The following is a 19,705-nucleotide window of genomic DNA, read 5'->3' on the forward strand; positions in this document are numbered from 1 at the left end:
AAGCTCCTAGAAAGCATGAGCAGGGTTGCATTAAAGTTTTGAAATAATAGAGTGAAGGTATATTTTTGCATAAGAAGATCAGTAACTTAAAACCAAAACCATCACTGCTCACATGTCCTTCAGCCTTCTCTGTTGATCATGAGCAGTTGCTCCCTGTCTGTGTCTTCCTTAGGCTTTGACTGGAGTTTAATTTTCCTTGGAAAATTAAAATGGAGCCCCATTCCGAGGCTCCAATTTGCTCGTTTTCACACTGAAATTGTGAGCATTTTACTCTTGGATTGTATGCATATAACATTTCATGAAATGACTCAGCCTGACCTTCACAGGGTTAACATGAGGACTGTAATTAATGGCTGTTTCAGGATTTTATATTCTGTTTCAAATAGTGCTTTGGAGTTACTGAGAACCAGTTCACCTTTTTTTTTTTTTTTTTTTTTTTACATTTCATTTACTGCTCTTTCTTTTTTTATTTAATTAATTTATTTATACAAGAACCAGGGTACAGGCCAGATTCATGGGAGGGTGAGAGGATTCACCAGAGACAGAGCGGGGAACAAAACAGGCAGACTGACGAAATACACTGCTGAAGGGAGCAGCAGGTGAGACAGGAGAGGTCTGCCACGCCACGTGGGACCCTCGCTGGCTGGCCGGCCAGGATCAAACCAGCGCTGCAGAGGCTGCGGACAGCTTCACAGCACTGCACTCAACCGCCTGCACCACCAGGGGACGCCCGAGAACCTGTTCACATTTCATCTCACTTGGAAATAATCACATTAAACAGTATATGGCTGTTGCACTATATTTTTACAATAGTCACTTGTCATTTTCAGCTATATCCATAAAGATCAGCATTATAAGAAGCAATGGCAGCTTCCCATTGGACTCTGGGCAGGGCTGAGAAATTTTGTGTCAAGAATTTGGCCATACTCTGATGCTGGGTAATATTCATTTATTAAGCCAGTGTATCTTAATTTTAAGATATATGAATACGGGCATGATTAAATATAAGTATACAATAAGCATTGAACCTATATTTAGACAAGACAGGTTATAGAAGTTTTTAAGGCAAGTCCTCCTGGGGCTCTTTTACACGCATCCCTTGTTTGCTTTTCCAGTTAGAGCTAGCTAAACTGCAGAATTCGTCTGGATGAGTGAAGTAGACAGTGATCAGCAAGTGCCTGGGAAGACCTGCCTTGGGGGTACTTCCATTACAGCAGTATCACCTACTCTTACCTACTTTTCAGGTCTCTTTGACAGCCCACCAGGGTCAGATGATGCAAAGCTCATTGATATATTTTATCCTGGAGATCAGCAGTCTGTGACATTTGGAACCAAATCAAGAGTGGGAATGGGAGGCATGGAAGCCAAGGTAAGAGTCTTTGCCTTCATTGCCTACAACAGTATTTTATCATTTTAACTTTGATAATTGTTTGGGAGCTAATGATTCAGATGCTAGGCATATGTACACTTACATATGCATTTAACTAAATAGAGGTTTAATGCTTGTTGAACACCTGTATTTAATCATGTCTGCATATCTATTCTTTTTATTAATATTACACAATGTGTTCAAATTATATGCCCTCATTAAGGATAGGGCCTATGTATTTCCATAATTCATAACCTATTACCAGCTAAAATATTTCTTGATAAAGTCCTCAAAGAAATTTTCTCTCCAATTAATTGTTGTAAGAAGTTACACTTTTTAAGTACATGACAGAGATGAAGACTAGAGCCCCATTTACAAAAGCTTAAAGTGCTGAGACTCTGATTCTGGTAAAACACCAGGCTGAACACCAAGCTGTTTCTAAATTGAGGCACAATAAGTCAGATGCTGAAATTATTATGCGCTCCAGTACTGGAGAGCCTTGGACAGAGAGCACACTACACGCAGGGCGGGTGGCTTAGCTTTAGGCAGCATGGCAGGTGCGACTGGAAAGTGCTTGGCCTACCACATGCTCAGAGCTCCTGATATGCTGAAGACATTCCTGCACTTACATTGTTCGGTACCACATTGTATTTTTTATCTTTTTGCAAGTTTAAAGAGTGGGTGGCTAAGCCCTGCAAAGGTCTGAATCTCATGTTTGGATCTACCTTCTCCCATTAGGTGAAAGCTGCCCTCTGGGCTTTGCAAGGTGGCACTTCTGTGGTTATTGCCAACGGAACCCACCCAAAAGTGTCTGGGCATGTCATCACAGACATTGTAGAGGAAAGAAAGTCGGCACCTTCTTTTCCGAAGTGAAACCTGCAGGTTAGTAGTTCTTTTGAATCCCATGCCTGCGACTGATTGCTAGTGATTCAATGGCCTGGAAGGGAGTGAAAACTGAGCTCTCACCCTGGGAATCTGAATTATAAAATTAGTATGCTAATTTACGACAACATGGTAATGTTTGAAAACTTGCAAAATTGGATTTTAGTTTGCTTTTGTAAAATCATATCCAACTATGTCCCCTGTTCTCTCCAAAATCTCTAAGTGAAGGAATATAGGCATTCGTTTTCTGCAAGAAATATTTGCTAGGTCCATGCTAGATGCCAGGCACTAATAAGCACTGGAAGTGCAAAGATGGAGCTGTGGTATGTGTTCTCTGGTGTTCACAAAAAAAGGCTAGAATTGCTTGATTGTCTGCATTCAGAACTGCAAGTGCGTTAGAGAATGGAAGCCACTGTGGCGTGGAAAAGCACTCTAGGAAGCGGAGAATTTATAGTTCACCCCAGAAAACAGGCAAGCTCTTGTGGTCATGTGAGTTCATCTGGTATATTCTTTTGCCATTTTATTGGTCAGAAACAAGTGCAACAAGATACCGTGCACTCATTCTGTACATGGTGAGCCTGTGCATGTGCTAGGTAGTGAGGGGGACGTAAGCTGACTGTCACGATGTGGTGTCTGCAAATGTACTTGCAGGTCCTACTGTCGAGCAGCAGGGAGAAATGGCTCGATCTGGAGGAAGGACATTGGCCACGCTGGAACCTGAGCAGGTAATATTCTTCACTGGGAGCTTTGCTAGGGGTTTTGTTTTTTGTTTTTATTTTTTTTTAAATATCAGATACTTAGAAAAACAATAACCAACAAAAGACCTTTTTTGTATTGTATGTTTTCCTCCTGCCCCCTCCTCTAAAAATCCAAGTATAGGATTAGTTTAATTTTTTTTAATTCTGATACCTGCCTTACAAAAATTTCACTTTTTAAAAACGTTGATTAGAGTGTTTGTGAAGTTGTGTATAATTGAAGACATACCCTTAAGGACCTTTTGTTGAATTACGAAATACAAATTATTAAGCATAATATTGACTGTATTACATAGTTTCAGGTTTTTCTTTACTTCTAAAACATGTTTTCTTCAAATTGAGCTTAAAATGGGTGTATTTTCAACATACAGATAGAACCTAATTCTACTATACTCAAATGAAAACGCTAGACCTTAGTTTTTCAATTAATGGTAAAGATTATTATGAAGCTATGAGTAACTTAGAAGTGGCACAGTGTTAAAAGCACTGACTCTGGAGTTTGCCTTTTAGAGTTGTGAGAATTAAATGAGCTTACTCTCAGGACAAGGATTTAGAAGAGTGTCTGGCACAAAGTAAATACTATATAAATGTGTGTTGTTTTTACTGTTATATTTGTTTAATTTATTTAATTTTTTTAAGATTTGTTTATTTATTTATATATACAAGAACTGGGGTGTAGGCCAGAGGTGCAGGGGGTGAGAGGATTCACCCGAGATAGAGCAGGTTGCAAAACAGGTGGATCTACTGAAATACACTGCTGAGGGGAGCAGTGGGCGAGACAGGAGAGGACTGCTGTGCCATGTGGGTTAGTTCCCTGGACGGGGCTTGAACTCAGACTGCAGCAGTGATAGCATGATAGCACTGAGGCTTAACCCCTACACCACCAGGGAGGCCCTATTTAATTTTTTAAAATAGCTTTTATTGCCTCCAATAGGGTTGAGGCTCTTTGGAAACTACTTAAAAGACTTCTACTACTGAAAGTTACAGAAAAACTAGAGAGTTTTAGAATTCCCCTTCTACTCACAGTCTTCTTTCATTCTAAGATATTTCTTAAATTCTGTGGGATTCCATTTCCTCCCTTGTAAGATGGGAATTCCTTGGTAATGGGGCTTTGAAATGACGTCACGCCATAACAATCCTGTGATTCTTTGATCTTGTCTTCTGTTTATGCAAGAAGATTAAGGTTATTTGTGTGAAATTCTGTGATCTGGAATGGTACAGTTTAGAAGTGAAAGGGGCATTAACCAAATAGTCCACTCTCTGAAAACTAATTATTTCTCTTCAGTTAGTGGAGGGTTGGTTTCATATATCGATAGTTTTGTTAATTTTCAGAGCAAGTCATACTGTGAGGTTTAGAATAGTCAAGCCTGCTGACTCCCCCTTTATTCCTGGAGTCCCGCAGAGTTAGCTGACTTGCATGTCTGATTCAGATTCGCACTGCCTTTGTAATTTTTTTTCTTAATTTTATTTTCCCTTTTGTCTTTTCTAGGCCAAGGCCTAAGGTAGCTTTTTATGACTGTGATGTTTTGATCAGAAATATCATAAAAACCATGAGGCCAGAGAAGCTACCAATTTCAGCCACATACTGGAAATGTAGCCACATACTGGGCATGGAAATGTAGCAAAATTATTTATCCCAATCTAAGTCACCCCTAACTCACCTATGACATCAAGACTTAAAAGCCTGCCCACTGTCATAGCCCTGCCCAGTCCACAGTGACTTAGTTAGTTGAACTAAAGACAGAGGCTGGAAATGCAAGGAGATCAGGTGGAAGCTGGGGATGGCTTTCTAAGGACTATGTTAATAAGAAAGAATTTGAGAGTGATGTATATTAGTTTCTTCTGGGGAGTACATTGGTCTGAGAAAGGAGAAGAAAACGTGAAATAACTCTGAGAAAGGAAAGCAAACATGGAGCTAGTTTTCTTCCCTTAAAGCACTTCCCTTCACTCCTTCAGTAAGTTCCACGCTGACTCACATTTCCTAATCTGGGTGGATAAGAATTGGGATCGACCCCAAGCGATTTTTTCCCCTTTGATTGAATTCATTAAATAAGTGTCAATAAAGAAAAATTAGATACAAAAGCTTACCTGGGAAATAAACTATATAACAAGTGATAGTAAATATGTGGAGATGAATGTGTCATATTGATTCAAAGTACTGGCCCCTAACTCACGAGATTGTGCAGTTTATTATGCCCCCTCCCCCACTGCTGGACTGTTGCTTCAGGAGCTTTGTTGGCATCAGGGACACAGAAGTCATGGAGCAGTTTTGCAAGGCAAGACTCTGCTACTTGAGCAGAAGTTCTTGTGCCATTTACTGAAACCATACAGGCTGGTAAAAGATGATCATGCGACAAGAGGGATAAAGCCTGGAGGGTGGGATTGGAATGGGGGACAAAGTTTTATGAAGAACAGAGAAGGGGACATCATGACCACACGCCGTCAAGAGCCATTTGCGTCAGCAGAGTAAGAAGTTATCACAGGTAGAGTTATCTGAAGCCATCATGGAGATAGTCACGTAATCAGGTCAACAGTGGCCTAGGCATTCCTAGGCCTGCCTTGGGATGTGGGCTATACTCCGTAGGTAGTCAGGGAATGCTCTGCTGTGATTTACAGATAGCAAATAGGTCAGAGTTGCCCATTAGTGGCCAGCTAGTAGCCAGCTCATAGGAACCCATGCTGGGCCGTGGCTTGCTAATAATTAGGTAAAAGAGGAAGAAAAGAAGGATAGGGGAGAGATTAGCAGTGGGGGGATGGGACAGGAAATGTGATGAGCAATAGTGAAAACTGACGGAATGGTATGAGGTAAGGAAGTTTCAGGGGTGACCCTGGATGAGGGGCAAGGCCTGGCATGCTCAGAGGTTCACAGGTGTGGCCTGCATTCTTGGATTTACATGTTTGCTTATTTGTTTTACTGTTTCTCCCTTCTTCCTAGAGAGCAGAGATTATCCATCATTTGGCCGATCTGTTGACAGACCAGCGTGATGAGATCCTGTTAGCCAACAAAAAAGACTTAGAAGAGGCAGAGGGTAAAGATCAGGCAATTTAGAGTCAATGTTTTGGAGGTTTTGGTTTTTGTTCTTTATTTATGAATAATTCTTATGTCTGCAGAAAGATGAGTGTTTTAAATACAGCAAGATATATAAGAGTGTATATTATGCATCATTTTCATTGAGGTTAGGTGGTGGTATTCATTGCCCTTTTTCAGACGGCACATACTGCCTTTCCCAGATATTCCAGTATTATCCTCCAGAGGGGCTTTTTCCATGCCCTGCAGATCACAAGCCATGGCTACTAAGGCCAATTCGGAACAGTGAAAGAAAAGATTGAGGACCTCGCAGCTTTATACACGCAGCTAACACTTATTGAGACTTTTCTGTGTTGCCAGGAGTTGTGCTAAGGGATTTACAGGCCGGGTGTTATTTTAACTTTACAATATAGTGCCTGTAACATAGCTACTATTTATTACCCCCTTTTTACAGAGAAGAGAACTGCAGCACAGAGAAGTTATCACATAAAGCCAGTGGTCAGTTTCTGATCTGGAATCAAACCAAAATGAACTATGCATGTAAAATATTATAGAAATGGTCTGTGCCATGTGTAAGAAAATGGAGCTTATCTCTTAGTTAATGAGTGTGTAGTCTGCCCAGAATTAGCAACAGGTGCCATCCAGAAATTCCCTTGAGGTGTCTCTGGTAGAGTGAGTGAGGTGGCTTACCACACATTGCAGACAGCAAGCTGTCTGTTCCACCCTAAAATAATGTGGGTTGGTGTTACAGAGTTTAGAATCTCCTTTCTCCTGAATAAATGTGCCTTAAATTAAATATCCAAATTAATGGTGTTCACTTCAAAGAAAGCTTGCAAGACTCCTTAAAACATTTTTGAGCCACTGTTTTGAAACTTCCTTTAGAACTTTGAGTTTTTGCAGTATTGAAATGTCTTAAAATAGATGTTCAGAAATAGAAGAAATCTTTGATATAATCTTAGTGAGTTCTTTAAAGTATTAAGATCCAAGGAGGTTAAAGTTGTTGCTCAGCAACCACACTACTGGTTATTGGCAGCTCTCTGACTTATGATCTCAGTTATCTCTCTGGAAATTCATAAGGATGCACAGTGGCTTAGGAATAAAGTCCTGGGTATACCTGAGCTTGTAATTCCCTTTGACTTGAAAGTAAGCCCACTTCAGGAAATGTATCCTAAGAATATTTCAGGAGGAAATAGCTCTATATGTAAAAATACTTACAACAGTATTATTTAATAACATGGGGGTGAGTGCATTAAGCTGTATCAACTTAATGAAATATTGGATAGTAAGTAAAAAAACTTTTGTAATATGGAAAATGTACAGTTGTCGTGAGATGAGAAACTAGAATGTACATCCAATATAGGCTATAATTAAAACCTGATTTCTAGCACATGGGGAAAAGGGAAGAAATTGATATAATTGGTAGAGAATGATGGTTTAATTTCTTCTTAATGTGAGGTTAGTTCCATCCCTCCACAGTAGAAATTTTTTTAATTTTGTCTTGGTGGGTGTCACTTCAGGAAAAAAGGGAATTTTTCATGATCTCTTCTCAACATTAACCATAGTAATGACTTGTGATATATCCTGAGTATGTATGGATATACATATATGTCGAGAGATTCACACCATGCTTACTATTCTATTTAAATTTGAGAAAGATCTGTATATGAACTTAGCATAATTGTTAGTATGACATTGTATTGCTTTTATTTCAAATTTCAAAAGAAAACATTTTCATTGCTTCTGATTAAAATAACAGTTCATTCTTTATAAAAATTTTGTACAAGGGCCTCCCCGGTGGCGCAGTGGTTGAGCTCTGGGTTGCGAAGCTGCCTATAGCCTCTGCAGCGCCGGTTCAATCCCCGGCTGCTCCCCGGCCACCGGAGGAGGGTCCCACATGGGCGCAGACCTCTCCTGCCGCCCGCTGCTCCCTCAGCAGTGTACTTCGGTCCTTCTGCCTGCTCTGCTCCCCGCTCTGGCTCTGGTGAATTCTCTCACCCTCCCGCGCTTCTGACTGTACCCAATGCGTGTATAAACAAACAAATAAATAAATACATAAATAAAAAATACATGCCTCTTAAAAAAAAAAAAAAAAAAAAAAAAAAAATTTTGTACAAGAAGATAAACGGGTTATTTTTGTTTTTGATGCCTTCCAGAAGTGACCCTGTGCACATGTTTATATGCATGCTTGATAAGTAGCATATAATCCCTGCTTCACTGTGGTTTGCTCTTTTCACAAACTAGATCCCGGATTCATATATTAGTATATGAATACACATATGTATGTTTACTGATGCAGGAAGATACAAGATATATTTATACACTCTATGTATAATAGCTGCATTGTAGCCTATTGTCTGAATTTATAAGGTGGAAGCCATTTTCTTACTATTATAAAATACTGTGGGGGGCCTCCCCAGTGGCGCAGCAGTTGAGCTGCTGGGTTGCAAAGCTGCCCGCAGGCTCTGTGGCGCCGGTTCAATCCCCGGCTGCTCCCCGGCCACGGAGGAGGGTCCCACATGGCACGCAGACCTCTCCTGCCGCCCGCTGCTCCCCTCAGCAGTGTACTTCGGTCCTTCTGCCTGCTCTGCTCCCCGCTCTGGCTCTGGTGAATTCTCTCACCCTCCCACGCTTCTGACTGTACCCAGTGCTTGCATAAATAAATAAACAAACAAACAAACAAATAAATAAATCTTTTAAAAAAAAATACTGTGGTAAGTATCCTCATCACATGCCAGTTTGCTCAGCTAAATGATAAATTTCTGGAACTGAAATTGCTGGCACAAAGGTTATGGGTGTGTGTACCTTGGCATGATACAGACTCCCAAACTGCCCCTAAAAGAACTATGTAAATGGCATGTCCAAGACCTGCTGAGTTCCCTGACTACTCCCAGAGTAGTGCCACATTAAGTAAAAACAGCAATAGCTTGCCCAGACTTACGAATTTATCCTGTATTCTTCATACCTTGCAGGGAGACTTGCGGCTCCTCTGCTGAAACGTTTGAGCCTCTCCACATCTAAACTGAACAGCCTGGCCATCGGCCTACGGCAGATCGCAGCCTCCTCACAGTACAGCGTGGGCCGCGTTTTGCGCCGGACCAGAGTTGCCAAAAACTTGGAACTGGAACAAGTGACTGTCCCAATAGGAGTTCTGCTGGTGATCTTTGAATCTCGCCCTGACTGTCTGCCCCAGGTGTGTGACTGATAACTGCCATGGGTGGGTGGGGGGATTTGAGGAAAAGTATCTTTCCAGGGCTGGAGATAGATCTCCCAATGTTATTTTCTCTCCTTCCTTCCTTTTCTTCCTTTCCTTTTGTTTTTAAGTGAGAAAGTCTTATTCACCACAAGATAATTTTTAAGACTTTATTCTGAAAGTATTTCTAAAACAGATGTTTATATGTCCATTTTACTGTTGAAGAAACACAAGCTTATAAATGTTAATATTCCTGCCACTCTTCTAAGGGTGTCACTGGGCCTTGAGCTAAATGATTCTGCACTCCACCAAAGGAAGCGCATCTCCTCATAGCTTAGCTCACTGGGGCACTTTGTTCCCTAACCACAGAGTCCCTACTAACTCCTCAGGTTGTTCATGTAATAGCTGTTTCTGCCCATGTGAGAAAAACCCTTTTGTGACAGTGCCAGTGTCATAGGTGATTCCTGTAGGTACATATCTCAGGAAAAAGGACTTTCAAGTAGTTACGAGAACTAGAGTACAACCCTCTTTAAGGGCCTTGGCATAGCACAGGCTGATGTCAAGCAACCATGTGGAGAAGGTCTTGCCAAGCATTCACCTCGTGAAGCACAAGTTGGTTTTAGTGGACAGTGTCTCGGTTGCTGTAAATTCTCCCACAAACCTGGGGCCATTTCCCTACCAGATTTTCCAGTAGAATGATACCAGCTCTTTCTTCACTCTCCAAAAATCTCAAAGAGAAATTCTTAAAAACATAAAAATTATCCTCTTTTCTTATGGGGCATAGGAGACCATGGTTGTCCAGAGGATACAAACTGATGTGACTGAAACCAGCTTGTTCACCTCTCTTGCCATCAAGGGTCTGTCTTCAGCCCTGACTGGTCTTAGCACAACACCCCCTCCAGACCCTATCCTTGTCTTGCAGAAATGCCCCAGTGAAAAATGCAGAAGTCTAGTTGGCCAGTAGAAAATGGAAACTAAGTCTCTCAGCAGACAGTGTCCTTGAAGTTTCTCTGTTGCCTTTTATCTGATACTTCACAAGGAGAAAGATTTCTCTTTAGCCAACTATAACTGAGGTTCCTTACCTGGGGTCTTCACCCTGAAGACATCACAGAATCCATGAATCCTATAAGGTACATTAGAATTCTCTGTGTTTGTGCATTTATCTGAGAAAGTTTACATAACTTTTATAAGGCATCTATGAGCAACAAAAACAAAAAAGGAGTAAGAAAACACTAATCTGGTGATTAACATGTTCAGGCAAAGTTTTTTTTTGTGACATTTCTTCCACTGTGTTACAAAAACAGAAGGATTTTCATTCATCCCAAGAGCACACAGAAAGTTAAGCTTCAGGCCTTAGATGATCAGGTCAGTGTCGTTAACTATGCTCTAAAATGATAACTAACCCTCCCCCTGGTTAGCCTCTTTTTTCCTCCCCAAACAGGCTTAGGTACCCACCAGTCTCAGGGGCCGGTGGAAGTGTTAGTCTTCTCCAGATTCTTAGCAGCAATTATTTAGAGCTCTCAGAACAATTGCAGAGCAGGATTACCACAGGAATGCCACAAGGGACACTACCTGATCACCCTGTCCTCCACTGAGGCCGGCGGGAGGGAGCCATTCAACCCTGGCCACTTGGCTCAGGCTACTTTGCTAATGTCTGAGAAAACTGTATAGTTAATTCCAAAGACAAGGTGTTTTGGCTGTGAGGTCAAGGCTCCCAGTCCTGCCTGGTACAAGCTGTGCGACCTCGGAGAGTCACCAGTCTGGGCTTCAGTGTAAGGTGAGGGATAAAACAGGTACTTAATTCACTGGAATGTTGTGAAGAGTAAACAGGAAGGGCCTGATAAAGTGAATTAACACAGTGGTTGGCACAAAAAAGTGCTCATGAAGGCTAACATTACTATTATTATTATTGTTTTCTCCCTTTGGTTCATTCCTCTCTGTTCATCTGCAGGTGGCTGCCTTGGCTATTGCAAGTGGTAATGGCTTGTTACTCAAAGGAGGGAAAGAGGCTGCACACAGCAACCGGATCCTTCATCTCCTGACCCAGGAGGCCCTCTCAATCCATGGAGTCAAGGAAGCAGTACAGCTGGTAGGTCCCTGGTTATGAGCTAGGTCAGCTGGGAAAGGTCTGGATCAGTCTTTATGAGTGTGAAGCACAACTTGGGCCATACAAGGCCAAGTCACTTACATAGGCAGGCTTGACTAGAGTGGTGGCCGCTGTGTGGCTGCTGATGGTCAGTGCCAAGGTTTTCCTTGGCTCGGGTGAGTTTTCAGTGCTTTAGCAAGATCACTCTCACATAGCTGCGTCCTAGCTCTACTGATTTATAATAATGCCCAGTGGCCCTTCCTCCTTTGCAGAAATACCAGACCTACAGTGAGAGGCATTGGTTTAGTTCACTTAACAGAGTGATTTAGAGCAAGTCAGATGAGATAAATTCTATTAAAGTTTGTCATAAACTATCATGCAATGTGGAAGTATGAGGTCGTGCTATTGTCATTATTTTTGTGATCTCTGTTTTTACCATTTTTTCATGCTCTTCAACTATCGAATGGACTTTTTGAACTAGAGAGAAATAGCTCCAATTTATTGAGCACTACTATGGGCTAAGCACTTTTCATCCATCACCTCATTTGATCTTTATAACAACCCTACGAGGAAAATGGCATGAATTATTAGGTCCATTTTATAGACAGGGAAAAACAGGCTCAGAAGTAATCACAGTCTCCTGTAGAGTTTAGATTTGGATCTAAGCTAGCTCCAGAACTGCTCTTTGCCACACTGGCTTCATCACTGCAGGATTCTGTTGGCACCTGGGAGTGTATCTGCAAGCCTGCTGCTTGACATGCCCACTGACAAGAGTCTGGGGGTTTCTCATGGCAACAGTGGGATGGAAAGAGCACAGGTTTTTAGTATTCAATCCCCAGTGCTACTATGTTCTGACTTAAAACTTAACAGGCTCCTCTCCCTTCTTCCTGTTGATCTATGGCATTAAGAAAGTACAAATCTTATGTGAACAATTCTAAGATTTTGTCCGTGTATATATACACAAACATAGCCACCAGCCATATCAAGACTCAGAACTTTCCCAGCACCCCAGAAGGCTCCCTTGTGCCCTTAACTAATCCATATGCCCTGCTCCTACCACAAGCAACTACTTCTTCCACTTCTTTCATATTCAGTATCTTTTGCCCATTCTTTAAGTTCATGTAAATGGATCATTCAAAATACATTCTTTTGAGCCTCCCCATTTCCCTCCCGCCAAAACCAGTAAAAAGCCAAAAAGAAAAAACTTTCTTTTATTCATCATTGTTGCCATCTAGCAGTGGTTTTCTTCTTTATCCCCATTTAATATTCCATTCATAGGCATAAGCCAGTTTATCCTTCTTTCTGTTGATAAACATCAAGAGTTGTTTCCAGTTTGGGGCCATGCAGAATAACATTCTTTTTTTTTTTTTTAAAGATTTATTTTTTTATTTATACAAGAGCTGGGGTACAGGCCAGAGGCGCGGGAGGCTTGAGAGGGCTCACCAGAGACAGAGCGGGAGCAGAACAGGCAGATGGACTGAAAGCACCGCTGAGGGGAGCAGCGGACGAGGCAGGAAAGGTCTGCTGCGCCATGTGGATATCTCTCTGCCTGGCTGAGAATCGAACCCGCTCTGCAGAGGCTGTGGACAGCTTCACAGCGCTGTGCTCAACCCACTGCACCACCGGGGAGGCCCAGAATATCATTCTTGTATAGATTTGTACTTCATGTGGCAACATAATGATAAGGGGGAGAATTAAAAATCAAGAAGAGAAAAAAAATACTTAAAATCTCAGTGTTCTAACACCACACTTCAGTTCATTCAGCCAGCATCCCAGAGCAGAAGTTGTCAGCAGTCAGGGATACTGTGGCTCCTAAGCAAAATGTCATTTGGCCTGTGAATTAGAGAATCAACAGAGCAACCACTTCTGTCTAGTATCTTCAGAGCATGTCCTGTATGTTTTGCAATGCAGAGCACAGCACCTTATAGGTAGTGTTTATAAACCTTTGGTGGCTATCTTTTCAATTCCCTTTATCACGACCGGTATTTTGGATTCAGAATAGGTTTTCAGAGTGCCTGATTTAGTTCTCAGGAGGTGCAGATATTTATCTGTAAAAGGAAGCCTGTTCTATGTATTTTTTCCAATTATGTTTATTAGAGTAAAGTTGGTTTACATCATTTTATTTCTTTTAGGGGTTATAAGTTCAAACCTCTACCAATGTATGTTTCACACCATGCCCACCACAGAGTCCCAGTAATCTACCACCATGCTCTGTAGGAGCCCTCCTCCTCTCACTCCTACCCCTGCCACACTCCCATTCTAATGGGAGTTTTGTAGTCAGATGTCACGGGTTTGTTATGGTTTGGTTTTTCTTACCCTTTGTTTTATTTCTCTACATTCCACATATAAGTGAAACCATCCAGCATTTGTGTTTATCCTCCTGGCTTACTTTGCTTAGTATTGTTCTCTCAAGTTCCATTCATGTTGTCACAAATGCCAAGATTTCATCTTTTTTTTTGTAACTGAGTAGTATTCCATTGTATATGTATACACCACATCATTTTGATCCACTCCTCTGTCCTTGGGCAATTAGGCTATTTCTATAACTGGGCTATTGTGAATAAGGCTGCAATGAACACAGGAATATATACATCCATTAGAATTACTGTTTTTGAATACTTTGTGTAGATACCTAGGAATGGAATTGCTAGGTCATATTGTAGATCTATATTTAATATTATGAAAAAAGTCTATACTGTTTTTCCATAGGGACTGAATCAGTCTACATTCCTGTCAACAGTCAACATCCTCACCAACACTTGGTGTTTCTGGTCTTTTTGCTCTGAGCCTTTCTCTTGGTTATAAGGTGGGATCTCATTGTGGTTTTGATCAGCACTTCCCCAATGATAAATGATGATGAGCATTTTTTCATATGCCTATGAGGCATCTGTATGTCTAGGAAATATGTCTCTTTAACTCTTCTGCTCATTTTTTGATTGGGATATTTTCTTTTTGTTGAGTTGCAGCTGTATGATGTTCAAATACGTTTCCTATTCAATATGGTGTCATTTTCTTCTGCTGTGCGGAAGCTTTGTAGTTTGATATAATCCCATTTGTTTACATTTACTTTTGTTTCTCTTGCTTTTGGAGATAAACCCTCCAAGGATGTCTCTGAAACCAATGTCACTGAGTTTTTTGCCTGTTTTTCTTCCATGTATTTTATAGTTTCAGGGCTTTGTATCATGTCTTTAATCCATTTTGAGGTTATTTTTGTGTAAGGTATATGATGGTGATCTAGTTTCATTCTTTTCCATGTGGCTGTCAAGTTTTCCCAGCAACATTTGTTGAAGAGACTCGTCTTTCTCCAGTGTATGCTCTTGGCTACTGTATCATAGAGTTACTGCCCAGAGATGCATGCATTTATTTCTGGACTCTCAGTTCTATTCTATTGGTCTGTGCATCTGTTTTTGTTTCAGTACCATAGTATTTTGATATTACTATAGCTTTGTAATCCAGTGTGAATTCTAGGGGTGTGATACCGCACCCCTCCCCTGTTTTGTCAGGATTGTTTTAGCTATTCAGGGTATTTTGTGGTTCCATATGCATTTCATTAATTTTTGTCCTATTTCCTTGAAGAATGTCATTGGAACCTTGATAGGGATTGCACTGAATCAATATATTGCTTTGGGTAGGATAGACATTTTAACAATTTTAACTCTTCCAGTCCAAAGCTGGGAATATCTTTCCCCTTTTAACAATATCTCATAGTTTTCATTATATAGTTCCTTCACGTCTTTCATTTAGTTCACTCTTAGGTATTTAATTTCTTTTCGTTATAATTGTGAATAGGATTGTTTTCTTGATTTTCTTTCTCTTCTCATTGTTGGCTTATATAAATGCAGCTGACTTTTGCAAATTGATTTTATACCCTGCCACTTTATGAAATCGATTTTCATGTATTTCAGTTAGTTCTTTGCTACTTCCATATTTTATGTGAAGATTTTATCTTTTTATTTTCTGCCACTTCAGGTGAATACCAGAGAAGAAGTGGAAGATCTTTGCCGTCTGAACAAAATGATAGATCTAATCATTCCACGTGGCTCTTCCCAGCTGGTCAGAGACATCCAGAAAGCTGCCAAGGGAATTCCAGTGATGGGGCATAGTGAAGGGATCTGCCACATGTATGTGGATTCAGAGGCCAGTGTTGATAAAGTCACCAGACTGGGTGAGCTGAATGGGGTTCCCTTTGTTACAGGGACACAATACTTGTCAGATGCTCTCTGGTTCTGATCATGTTAACAGAAACAATTCTTTGTCATTCTCGTTTTAGTCAGAGACTCTAAATGTGAATATCCAGCTGCCTGTAATGCTCTAGAGACTCTGTTAATCCACCGAGATCTACTGAGAACACCACTATTTGACCAGATTATTGATATGCTGAGAGTAGAACAGGTAAGGCAAGTCCTCTGCCTATGGCATTAGGCCAGGAGCAGCTGCCATACTATTTAAGGCAATTTAAGAAGCAGTATTTTTGAGTACGAAAGTACTGTGCTAAGTATGTAGAGATTAGAAGATATGCCCTGCCTTCTGACAGGCTAGTCAAAGGGAGAAACTTCAAAGATAAACAGACCACATGGCGGCACACTGATGGACTAGCTCTGGCAACATTTTATACAGGCGGCAAAGTTTGAAATTTATGTTCCTGAACACACATTCCCTTTGGATTTGATTTGAAAATGTGGTGCAGAAATGTTTTCAAACCAAAAATTCTTATGCATCCACCCCAACCCTCAAATGTCTTCAGTTACCAATATTAATGTACTTAGTACAGTGCTACTCAGAATCAACAATTTGTGTAATGTTCTCTCTGGGTTATTTTCTTACCATTTTGTTAAGGTTGTAAACAACCAGAGGTAGTACATTTCAAGCATAAATATATGTTTCACCCTAAATTCCTAATTGCAAGAAAAGAGATATTCTCCAAGTAAAAACAATCTTAATTTTCTGTCAGGATACCTGTTGTTATGATGCCCTTTTTTAGAGTTACAGAAAACTGGCCAGCAATAGAGAAAGTGGCTGTGGAGCTCAGCTGCTCTGACTGAGCATTAGTCTCTTCCTTTCCATCCTTTTGTTAGAAAAATGGACTCTGGTCAGCTTAAAGATGTGGCATCATCCCAGTGAGAACCTAGAAGAATTTTTTAAAAATGAAAATTCACATAAGAAATAAAAATGATTAAAATCATTAAAGATTTTTTGATGATTAATTGAAATGAATTTATAAATAAAAGCACATGTTTGGGGCCCTTACATTAGTGCCCTATTTAACTGGGCACCTGTGTGTGCCAGGCACCACGATGGACTGGACTGGACAGGAGGAAAACTTTCAGCTAGAAATAAAACCTTTAGTCCTGATTTAGACAAACCCACAGTATCCTCAGTCCTTCTCAGGACTGCCTTGAAATACCTCTTGTACTTTGTGTAGCACCTTTGATTGCAGGAGGTAAACCACTGAGCTCGGGCCCAAGAGTGGGCGACAGTCCCAGAAGAACATGGTTGGACCCCAATCCTGGAGGATACGGGTTCCAATTAGGAAAGCACAGCAGGGGTTCAGAAGCAATGAGGATAGGGCAGACAATGCTTGTGACATAAGCCAAGGCATGGACGCTGCCCTGGGGAGGTCCTAGAGAACAAGGCCACTGTGGGGGCCAAACTGTGACTGGCGCCCTCTGTGACCGGCTTCAGGATCCCTATATTCCTCCCACTAGAGCAGGATGAACCTCTGAGGATGGAGCTGAGCTGAACCTGCAGGTGGGCACCAGACTGACAGAAATCTACCAAGTGACCACAGCTTGAACATATACTTGGACTTCTCCAGGTGGAGGGAGTGGAGGGAGTGGAGGTGTATATGTATCATCTCCCTCTTCTGTGAGTCCAGTGCCTCGGTCCCATGTGGAAGGAGTGGGATTTTTGTCGTCAAGTATTCCTTTTATTAAAGTGCCTGTTATCAAGGGCTTATGTCTGTAGCCCATAAATGCTTTGCACATTCTTAGGTTCAAACATTTTCTTCATAAATCCCTGCTCCAGTTTTACTGAGGGCCCATTGCTGACAAGTGGCCAGCTAGCATTTTCAAAAGCAGCTTATCTCACCAGATGGGAGGTTGCCTCTAGAAGGAAAGCAGGAATGACTCTAATAGTCCAGGCTGCAGGAGCCACAGGCTCATCCTCAATCAGGCTCATCTTGCTGTTTGACCCCAGAGAAAAGTGTGAGCTTGGTTATTTTTGTTGTTTATCTTGTCACTCCTGGACTTCCTCTGTTCCAGGTGAAAATTCACGCAGGCCCCAAGTTCGCCTCCTATCTCACCTTCAGCCCCTCCGAAGTGAAGTCCCTCCGAACTGAGTACGGGGACTTGGAAATGTGCATTGAAGTGGTGGACAGTGTCCAGGATGCCATCGACCACATCCACAAGTACGGCAGCTCCCACACGGATGTCATCGTCACAGAGAATGGTCAGTGTCCAGATGCTTCAAAATGTGGTGTCTGCTTTACTGCTTTGATCTCCGAGGTGGTCATGCTCCTCTTGGTCCCTCTTGGACTGAAGGAAAACATAATCTGAATAGGCTAATGGTGATGCCAGGTATTGGCTGAATTTACTGATTTGTTGAGTGCTTCCTGTATGATCTCATATTGTCACAGTGCCCCATCGGAGGAGACAGGGAAGAGAAGATTAGCTCCACTTTAAAGGTGACTCATTCTCTCAGAGGTACTATAATTTAATTATAATTTAATCTCTACAACACTAGCCAAATGGCTTGAAATAAGCCCATTTTATAGCTGAGGAAATCAAGTCCAGGAGGTCAAGTGCAAAACCAAGTGGTTTAGGGCAGAGTTTAACTCGATAGTCATTCTTCCACTCTGTACGTACAATAAGAGACACATATAAGTGCCGGGCACTGGAGGCCTGATGGTAAAGGAAACCAGTAAGGGAACTTACAGTCAGTTTATTGGGGAATCGCACCACCAAAAATGATAGCCAACAGTTACTGAGCACTCTGGGATGAGTGCTTTGTGAGTGTCAACTCATTTTATCCTCTGCACAACCATGTGAACTAGGTAATGTTCAGTCTCCCATTCACTCAAGCACAAAGAGGTTCAGAATCTTGCCCAAGGTCACCCTGCTATTGGGTGTAGAGTTGGAGTTAAGATTCAGTCATTCTGGCTCTGGATCCTATAAATTGTGTAAATAGACTCTGCAGTGGCAGATAGTTTATCTGCAGTGGCAGATCTGGATTGTATCCAGTCTTTCTCAGGCAATTGCTTTTTACACGATAGTGACAGACAAAGTGGCTTGCCCTTCTTCCTCTGCAGATTTTTCACAAGTCTGCATGTTTAACATGTAGGGGAGCTCCTTGGGGACTTGGGCTCTGCCCCAGTCAGTCATCAGTGAATCACTGGAAGCAGGATGTTCTCATGGGTCATCCTAACTCAATTTCTTCTCTTATTTATGTTGCAGAGAAAACAGCAGAGTTCTTCCTTCAGCACGTGGACAGTGCCTGTGTGTTCTGGAATGCCAGCACTCGCTTCTCTGACGGCTACCGCTTCGGACTGGGTAAGAAGGACTCCAGTCAGGGGAGAAAGGAGTCTTGTGAGTCCCAGTGTGCTCCAAAGAGAACAAGAGGAGGAGAATACTCCTCGGAGTCACATGCCAGGGAAGATTTGGGAGAGGTGGGCGTGTGAAAGAGAATAGACAGCTGCCATGAGCTGGCATAAGTCCTGTGCTTAGGGCATGTCGCATGGAACAGAGTAGCCACTCATTTCCATGTTCATAGATGGGAAAACAGATCCAAAGAAAGAACTTGCCCAAAGCAATGCAGTGGGCATTCATGCCCAAACCCATGTGCCTCTGAGGCCTGGCTCCTGCCCACCTCAGCATGGGCAGAACAGGCATATCCTTCTGACCAGTTGGAACAGGGGTATGGGCCAAAGTCTCACCAGCACTGCCATTGCGAGCATTTCCTCAGCCAGGTTGCCTAAGAATTGGGAATCCCCCATGAGGACAGGATGGAGGAGGGTGCTTAGTGCCTGTGCTGGATTGAAGTGTCAGCACCAAAAACAATAAGTAGGCCCAGTGGTGCTAGGTTTACTTCTAGTAAACCTTCAGTTTGGTCCAAACTGAAATAAAAAGCTCCAAAAGACAGCCTCCCCGCCTCTTCCATCATTAATAAATCTCCATCCCCTTCGTGTAGGTTTGCACCATGTCTCTGGTTTTCAGAGATTCCATCACAAGCTCCAATAAAGCATTCATGACACATCTGAGAATTATTTCAGCCACTTAAAACATTTTAATCTCTCTTAACTTTTGAATGGATGATCTGCCCAGAGAAGTAGTTCCCACTGAATTGTTAAAGGTTACCAAAGGGAGTGTTACTCAGTTATCCTTGGTCATTAAACTCTTTT

The 19,705-nt window shown here is 41.8% G+C and overlaps 1 protein-coding gene across 1 annotated transcript; it reads left to right on the plus strand.

The window, feature by feature from the left end:
• Positions 1–1,132: 1,132 nt before the first annotated feature.
• On the plus strand, positions 1,133–19,005 carry LOC119242612 (delta-1-pyrroline-5-carboxylate synthase-like). Its single transcript, XM_037508145.2, is given in 11 exon segments — positions 1,133–1,369; positions 2,108–2,204; positions 2,207–2,251; positions 2,903–2,976; positions 5,942–6,035; positions 9,004–9,224; positions 11,176–11,313; positions 15,280–15,475; positions 15,581–15,702; positions 17,571–17,757; positions 18,762–19,005. Coding segments are annotated over 11 exon segments (1,620 nt in total). The 5' UTR covers positions 1,133–1,147; the 3' UTR covers positions 18,986–19,005.
• Positions 19,006–19,705: the final 700 nt, after the last annotated feature.

This window comes from Talpa occidentalis, unplaced genomic scaffold, assembly GCF_014898055.3.
Source record: "Talpa occidentalis isolate TD23 unplaced genomic scaffold, MPIMG_talOcc4v2.1 talOcc4.1237, whole genome shotgun sequence".
In the NCBI taxonomy this organism is placed as follows: domain Eukaryota; kingdom Metazoa; phylum Chordata; class Mammalia; order Eulipotyphla; family Talpidae; genus Talpa; species Talpa occidentalis.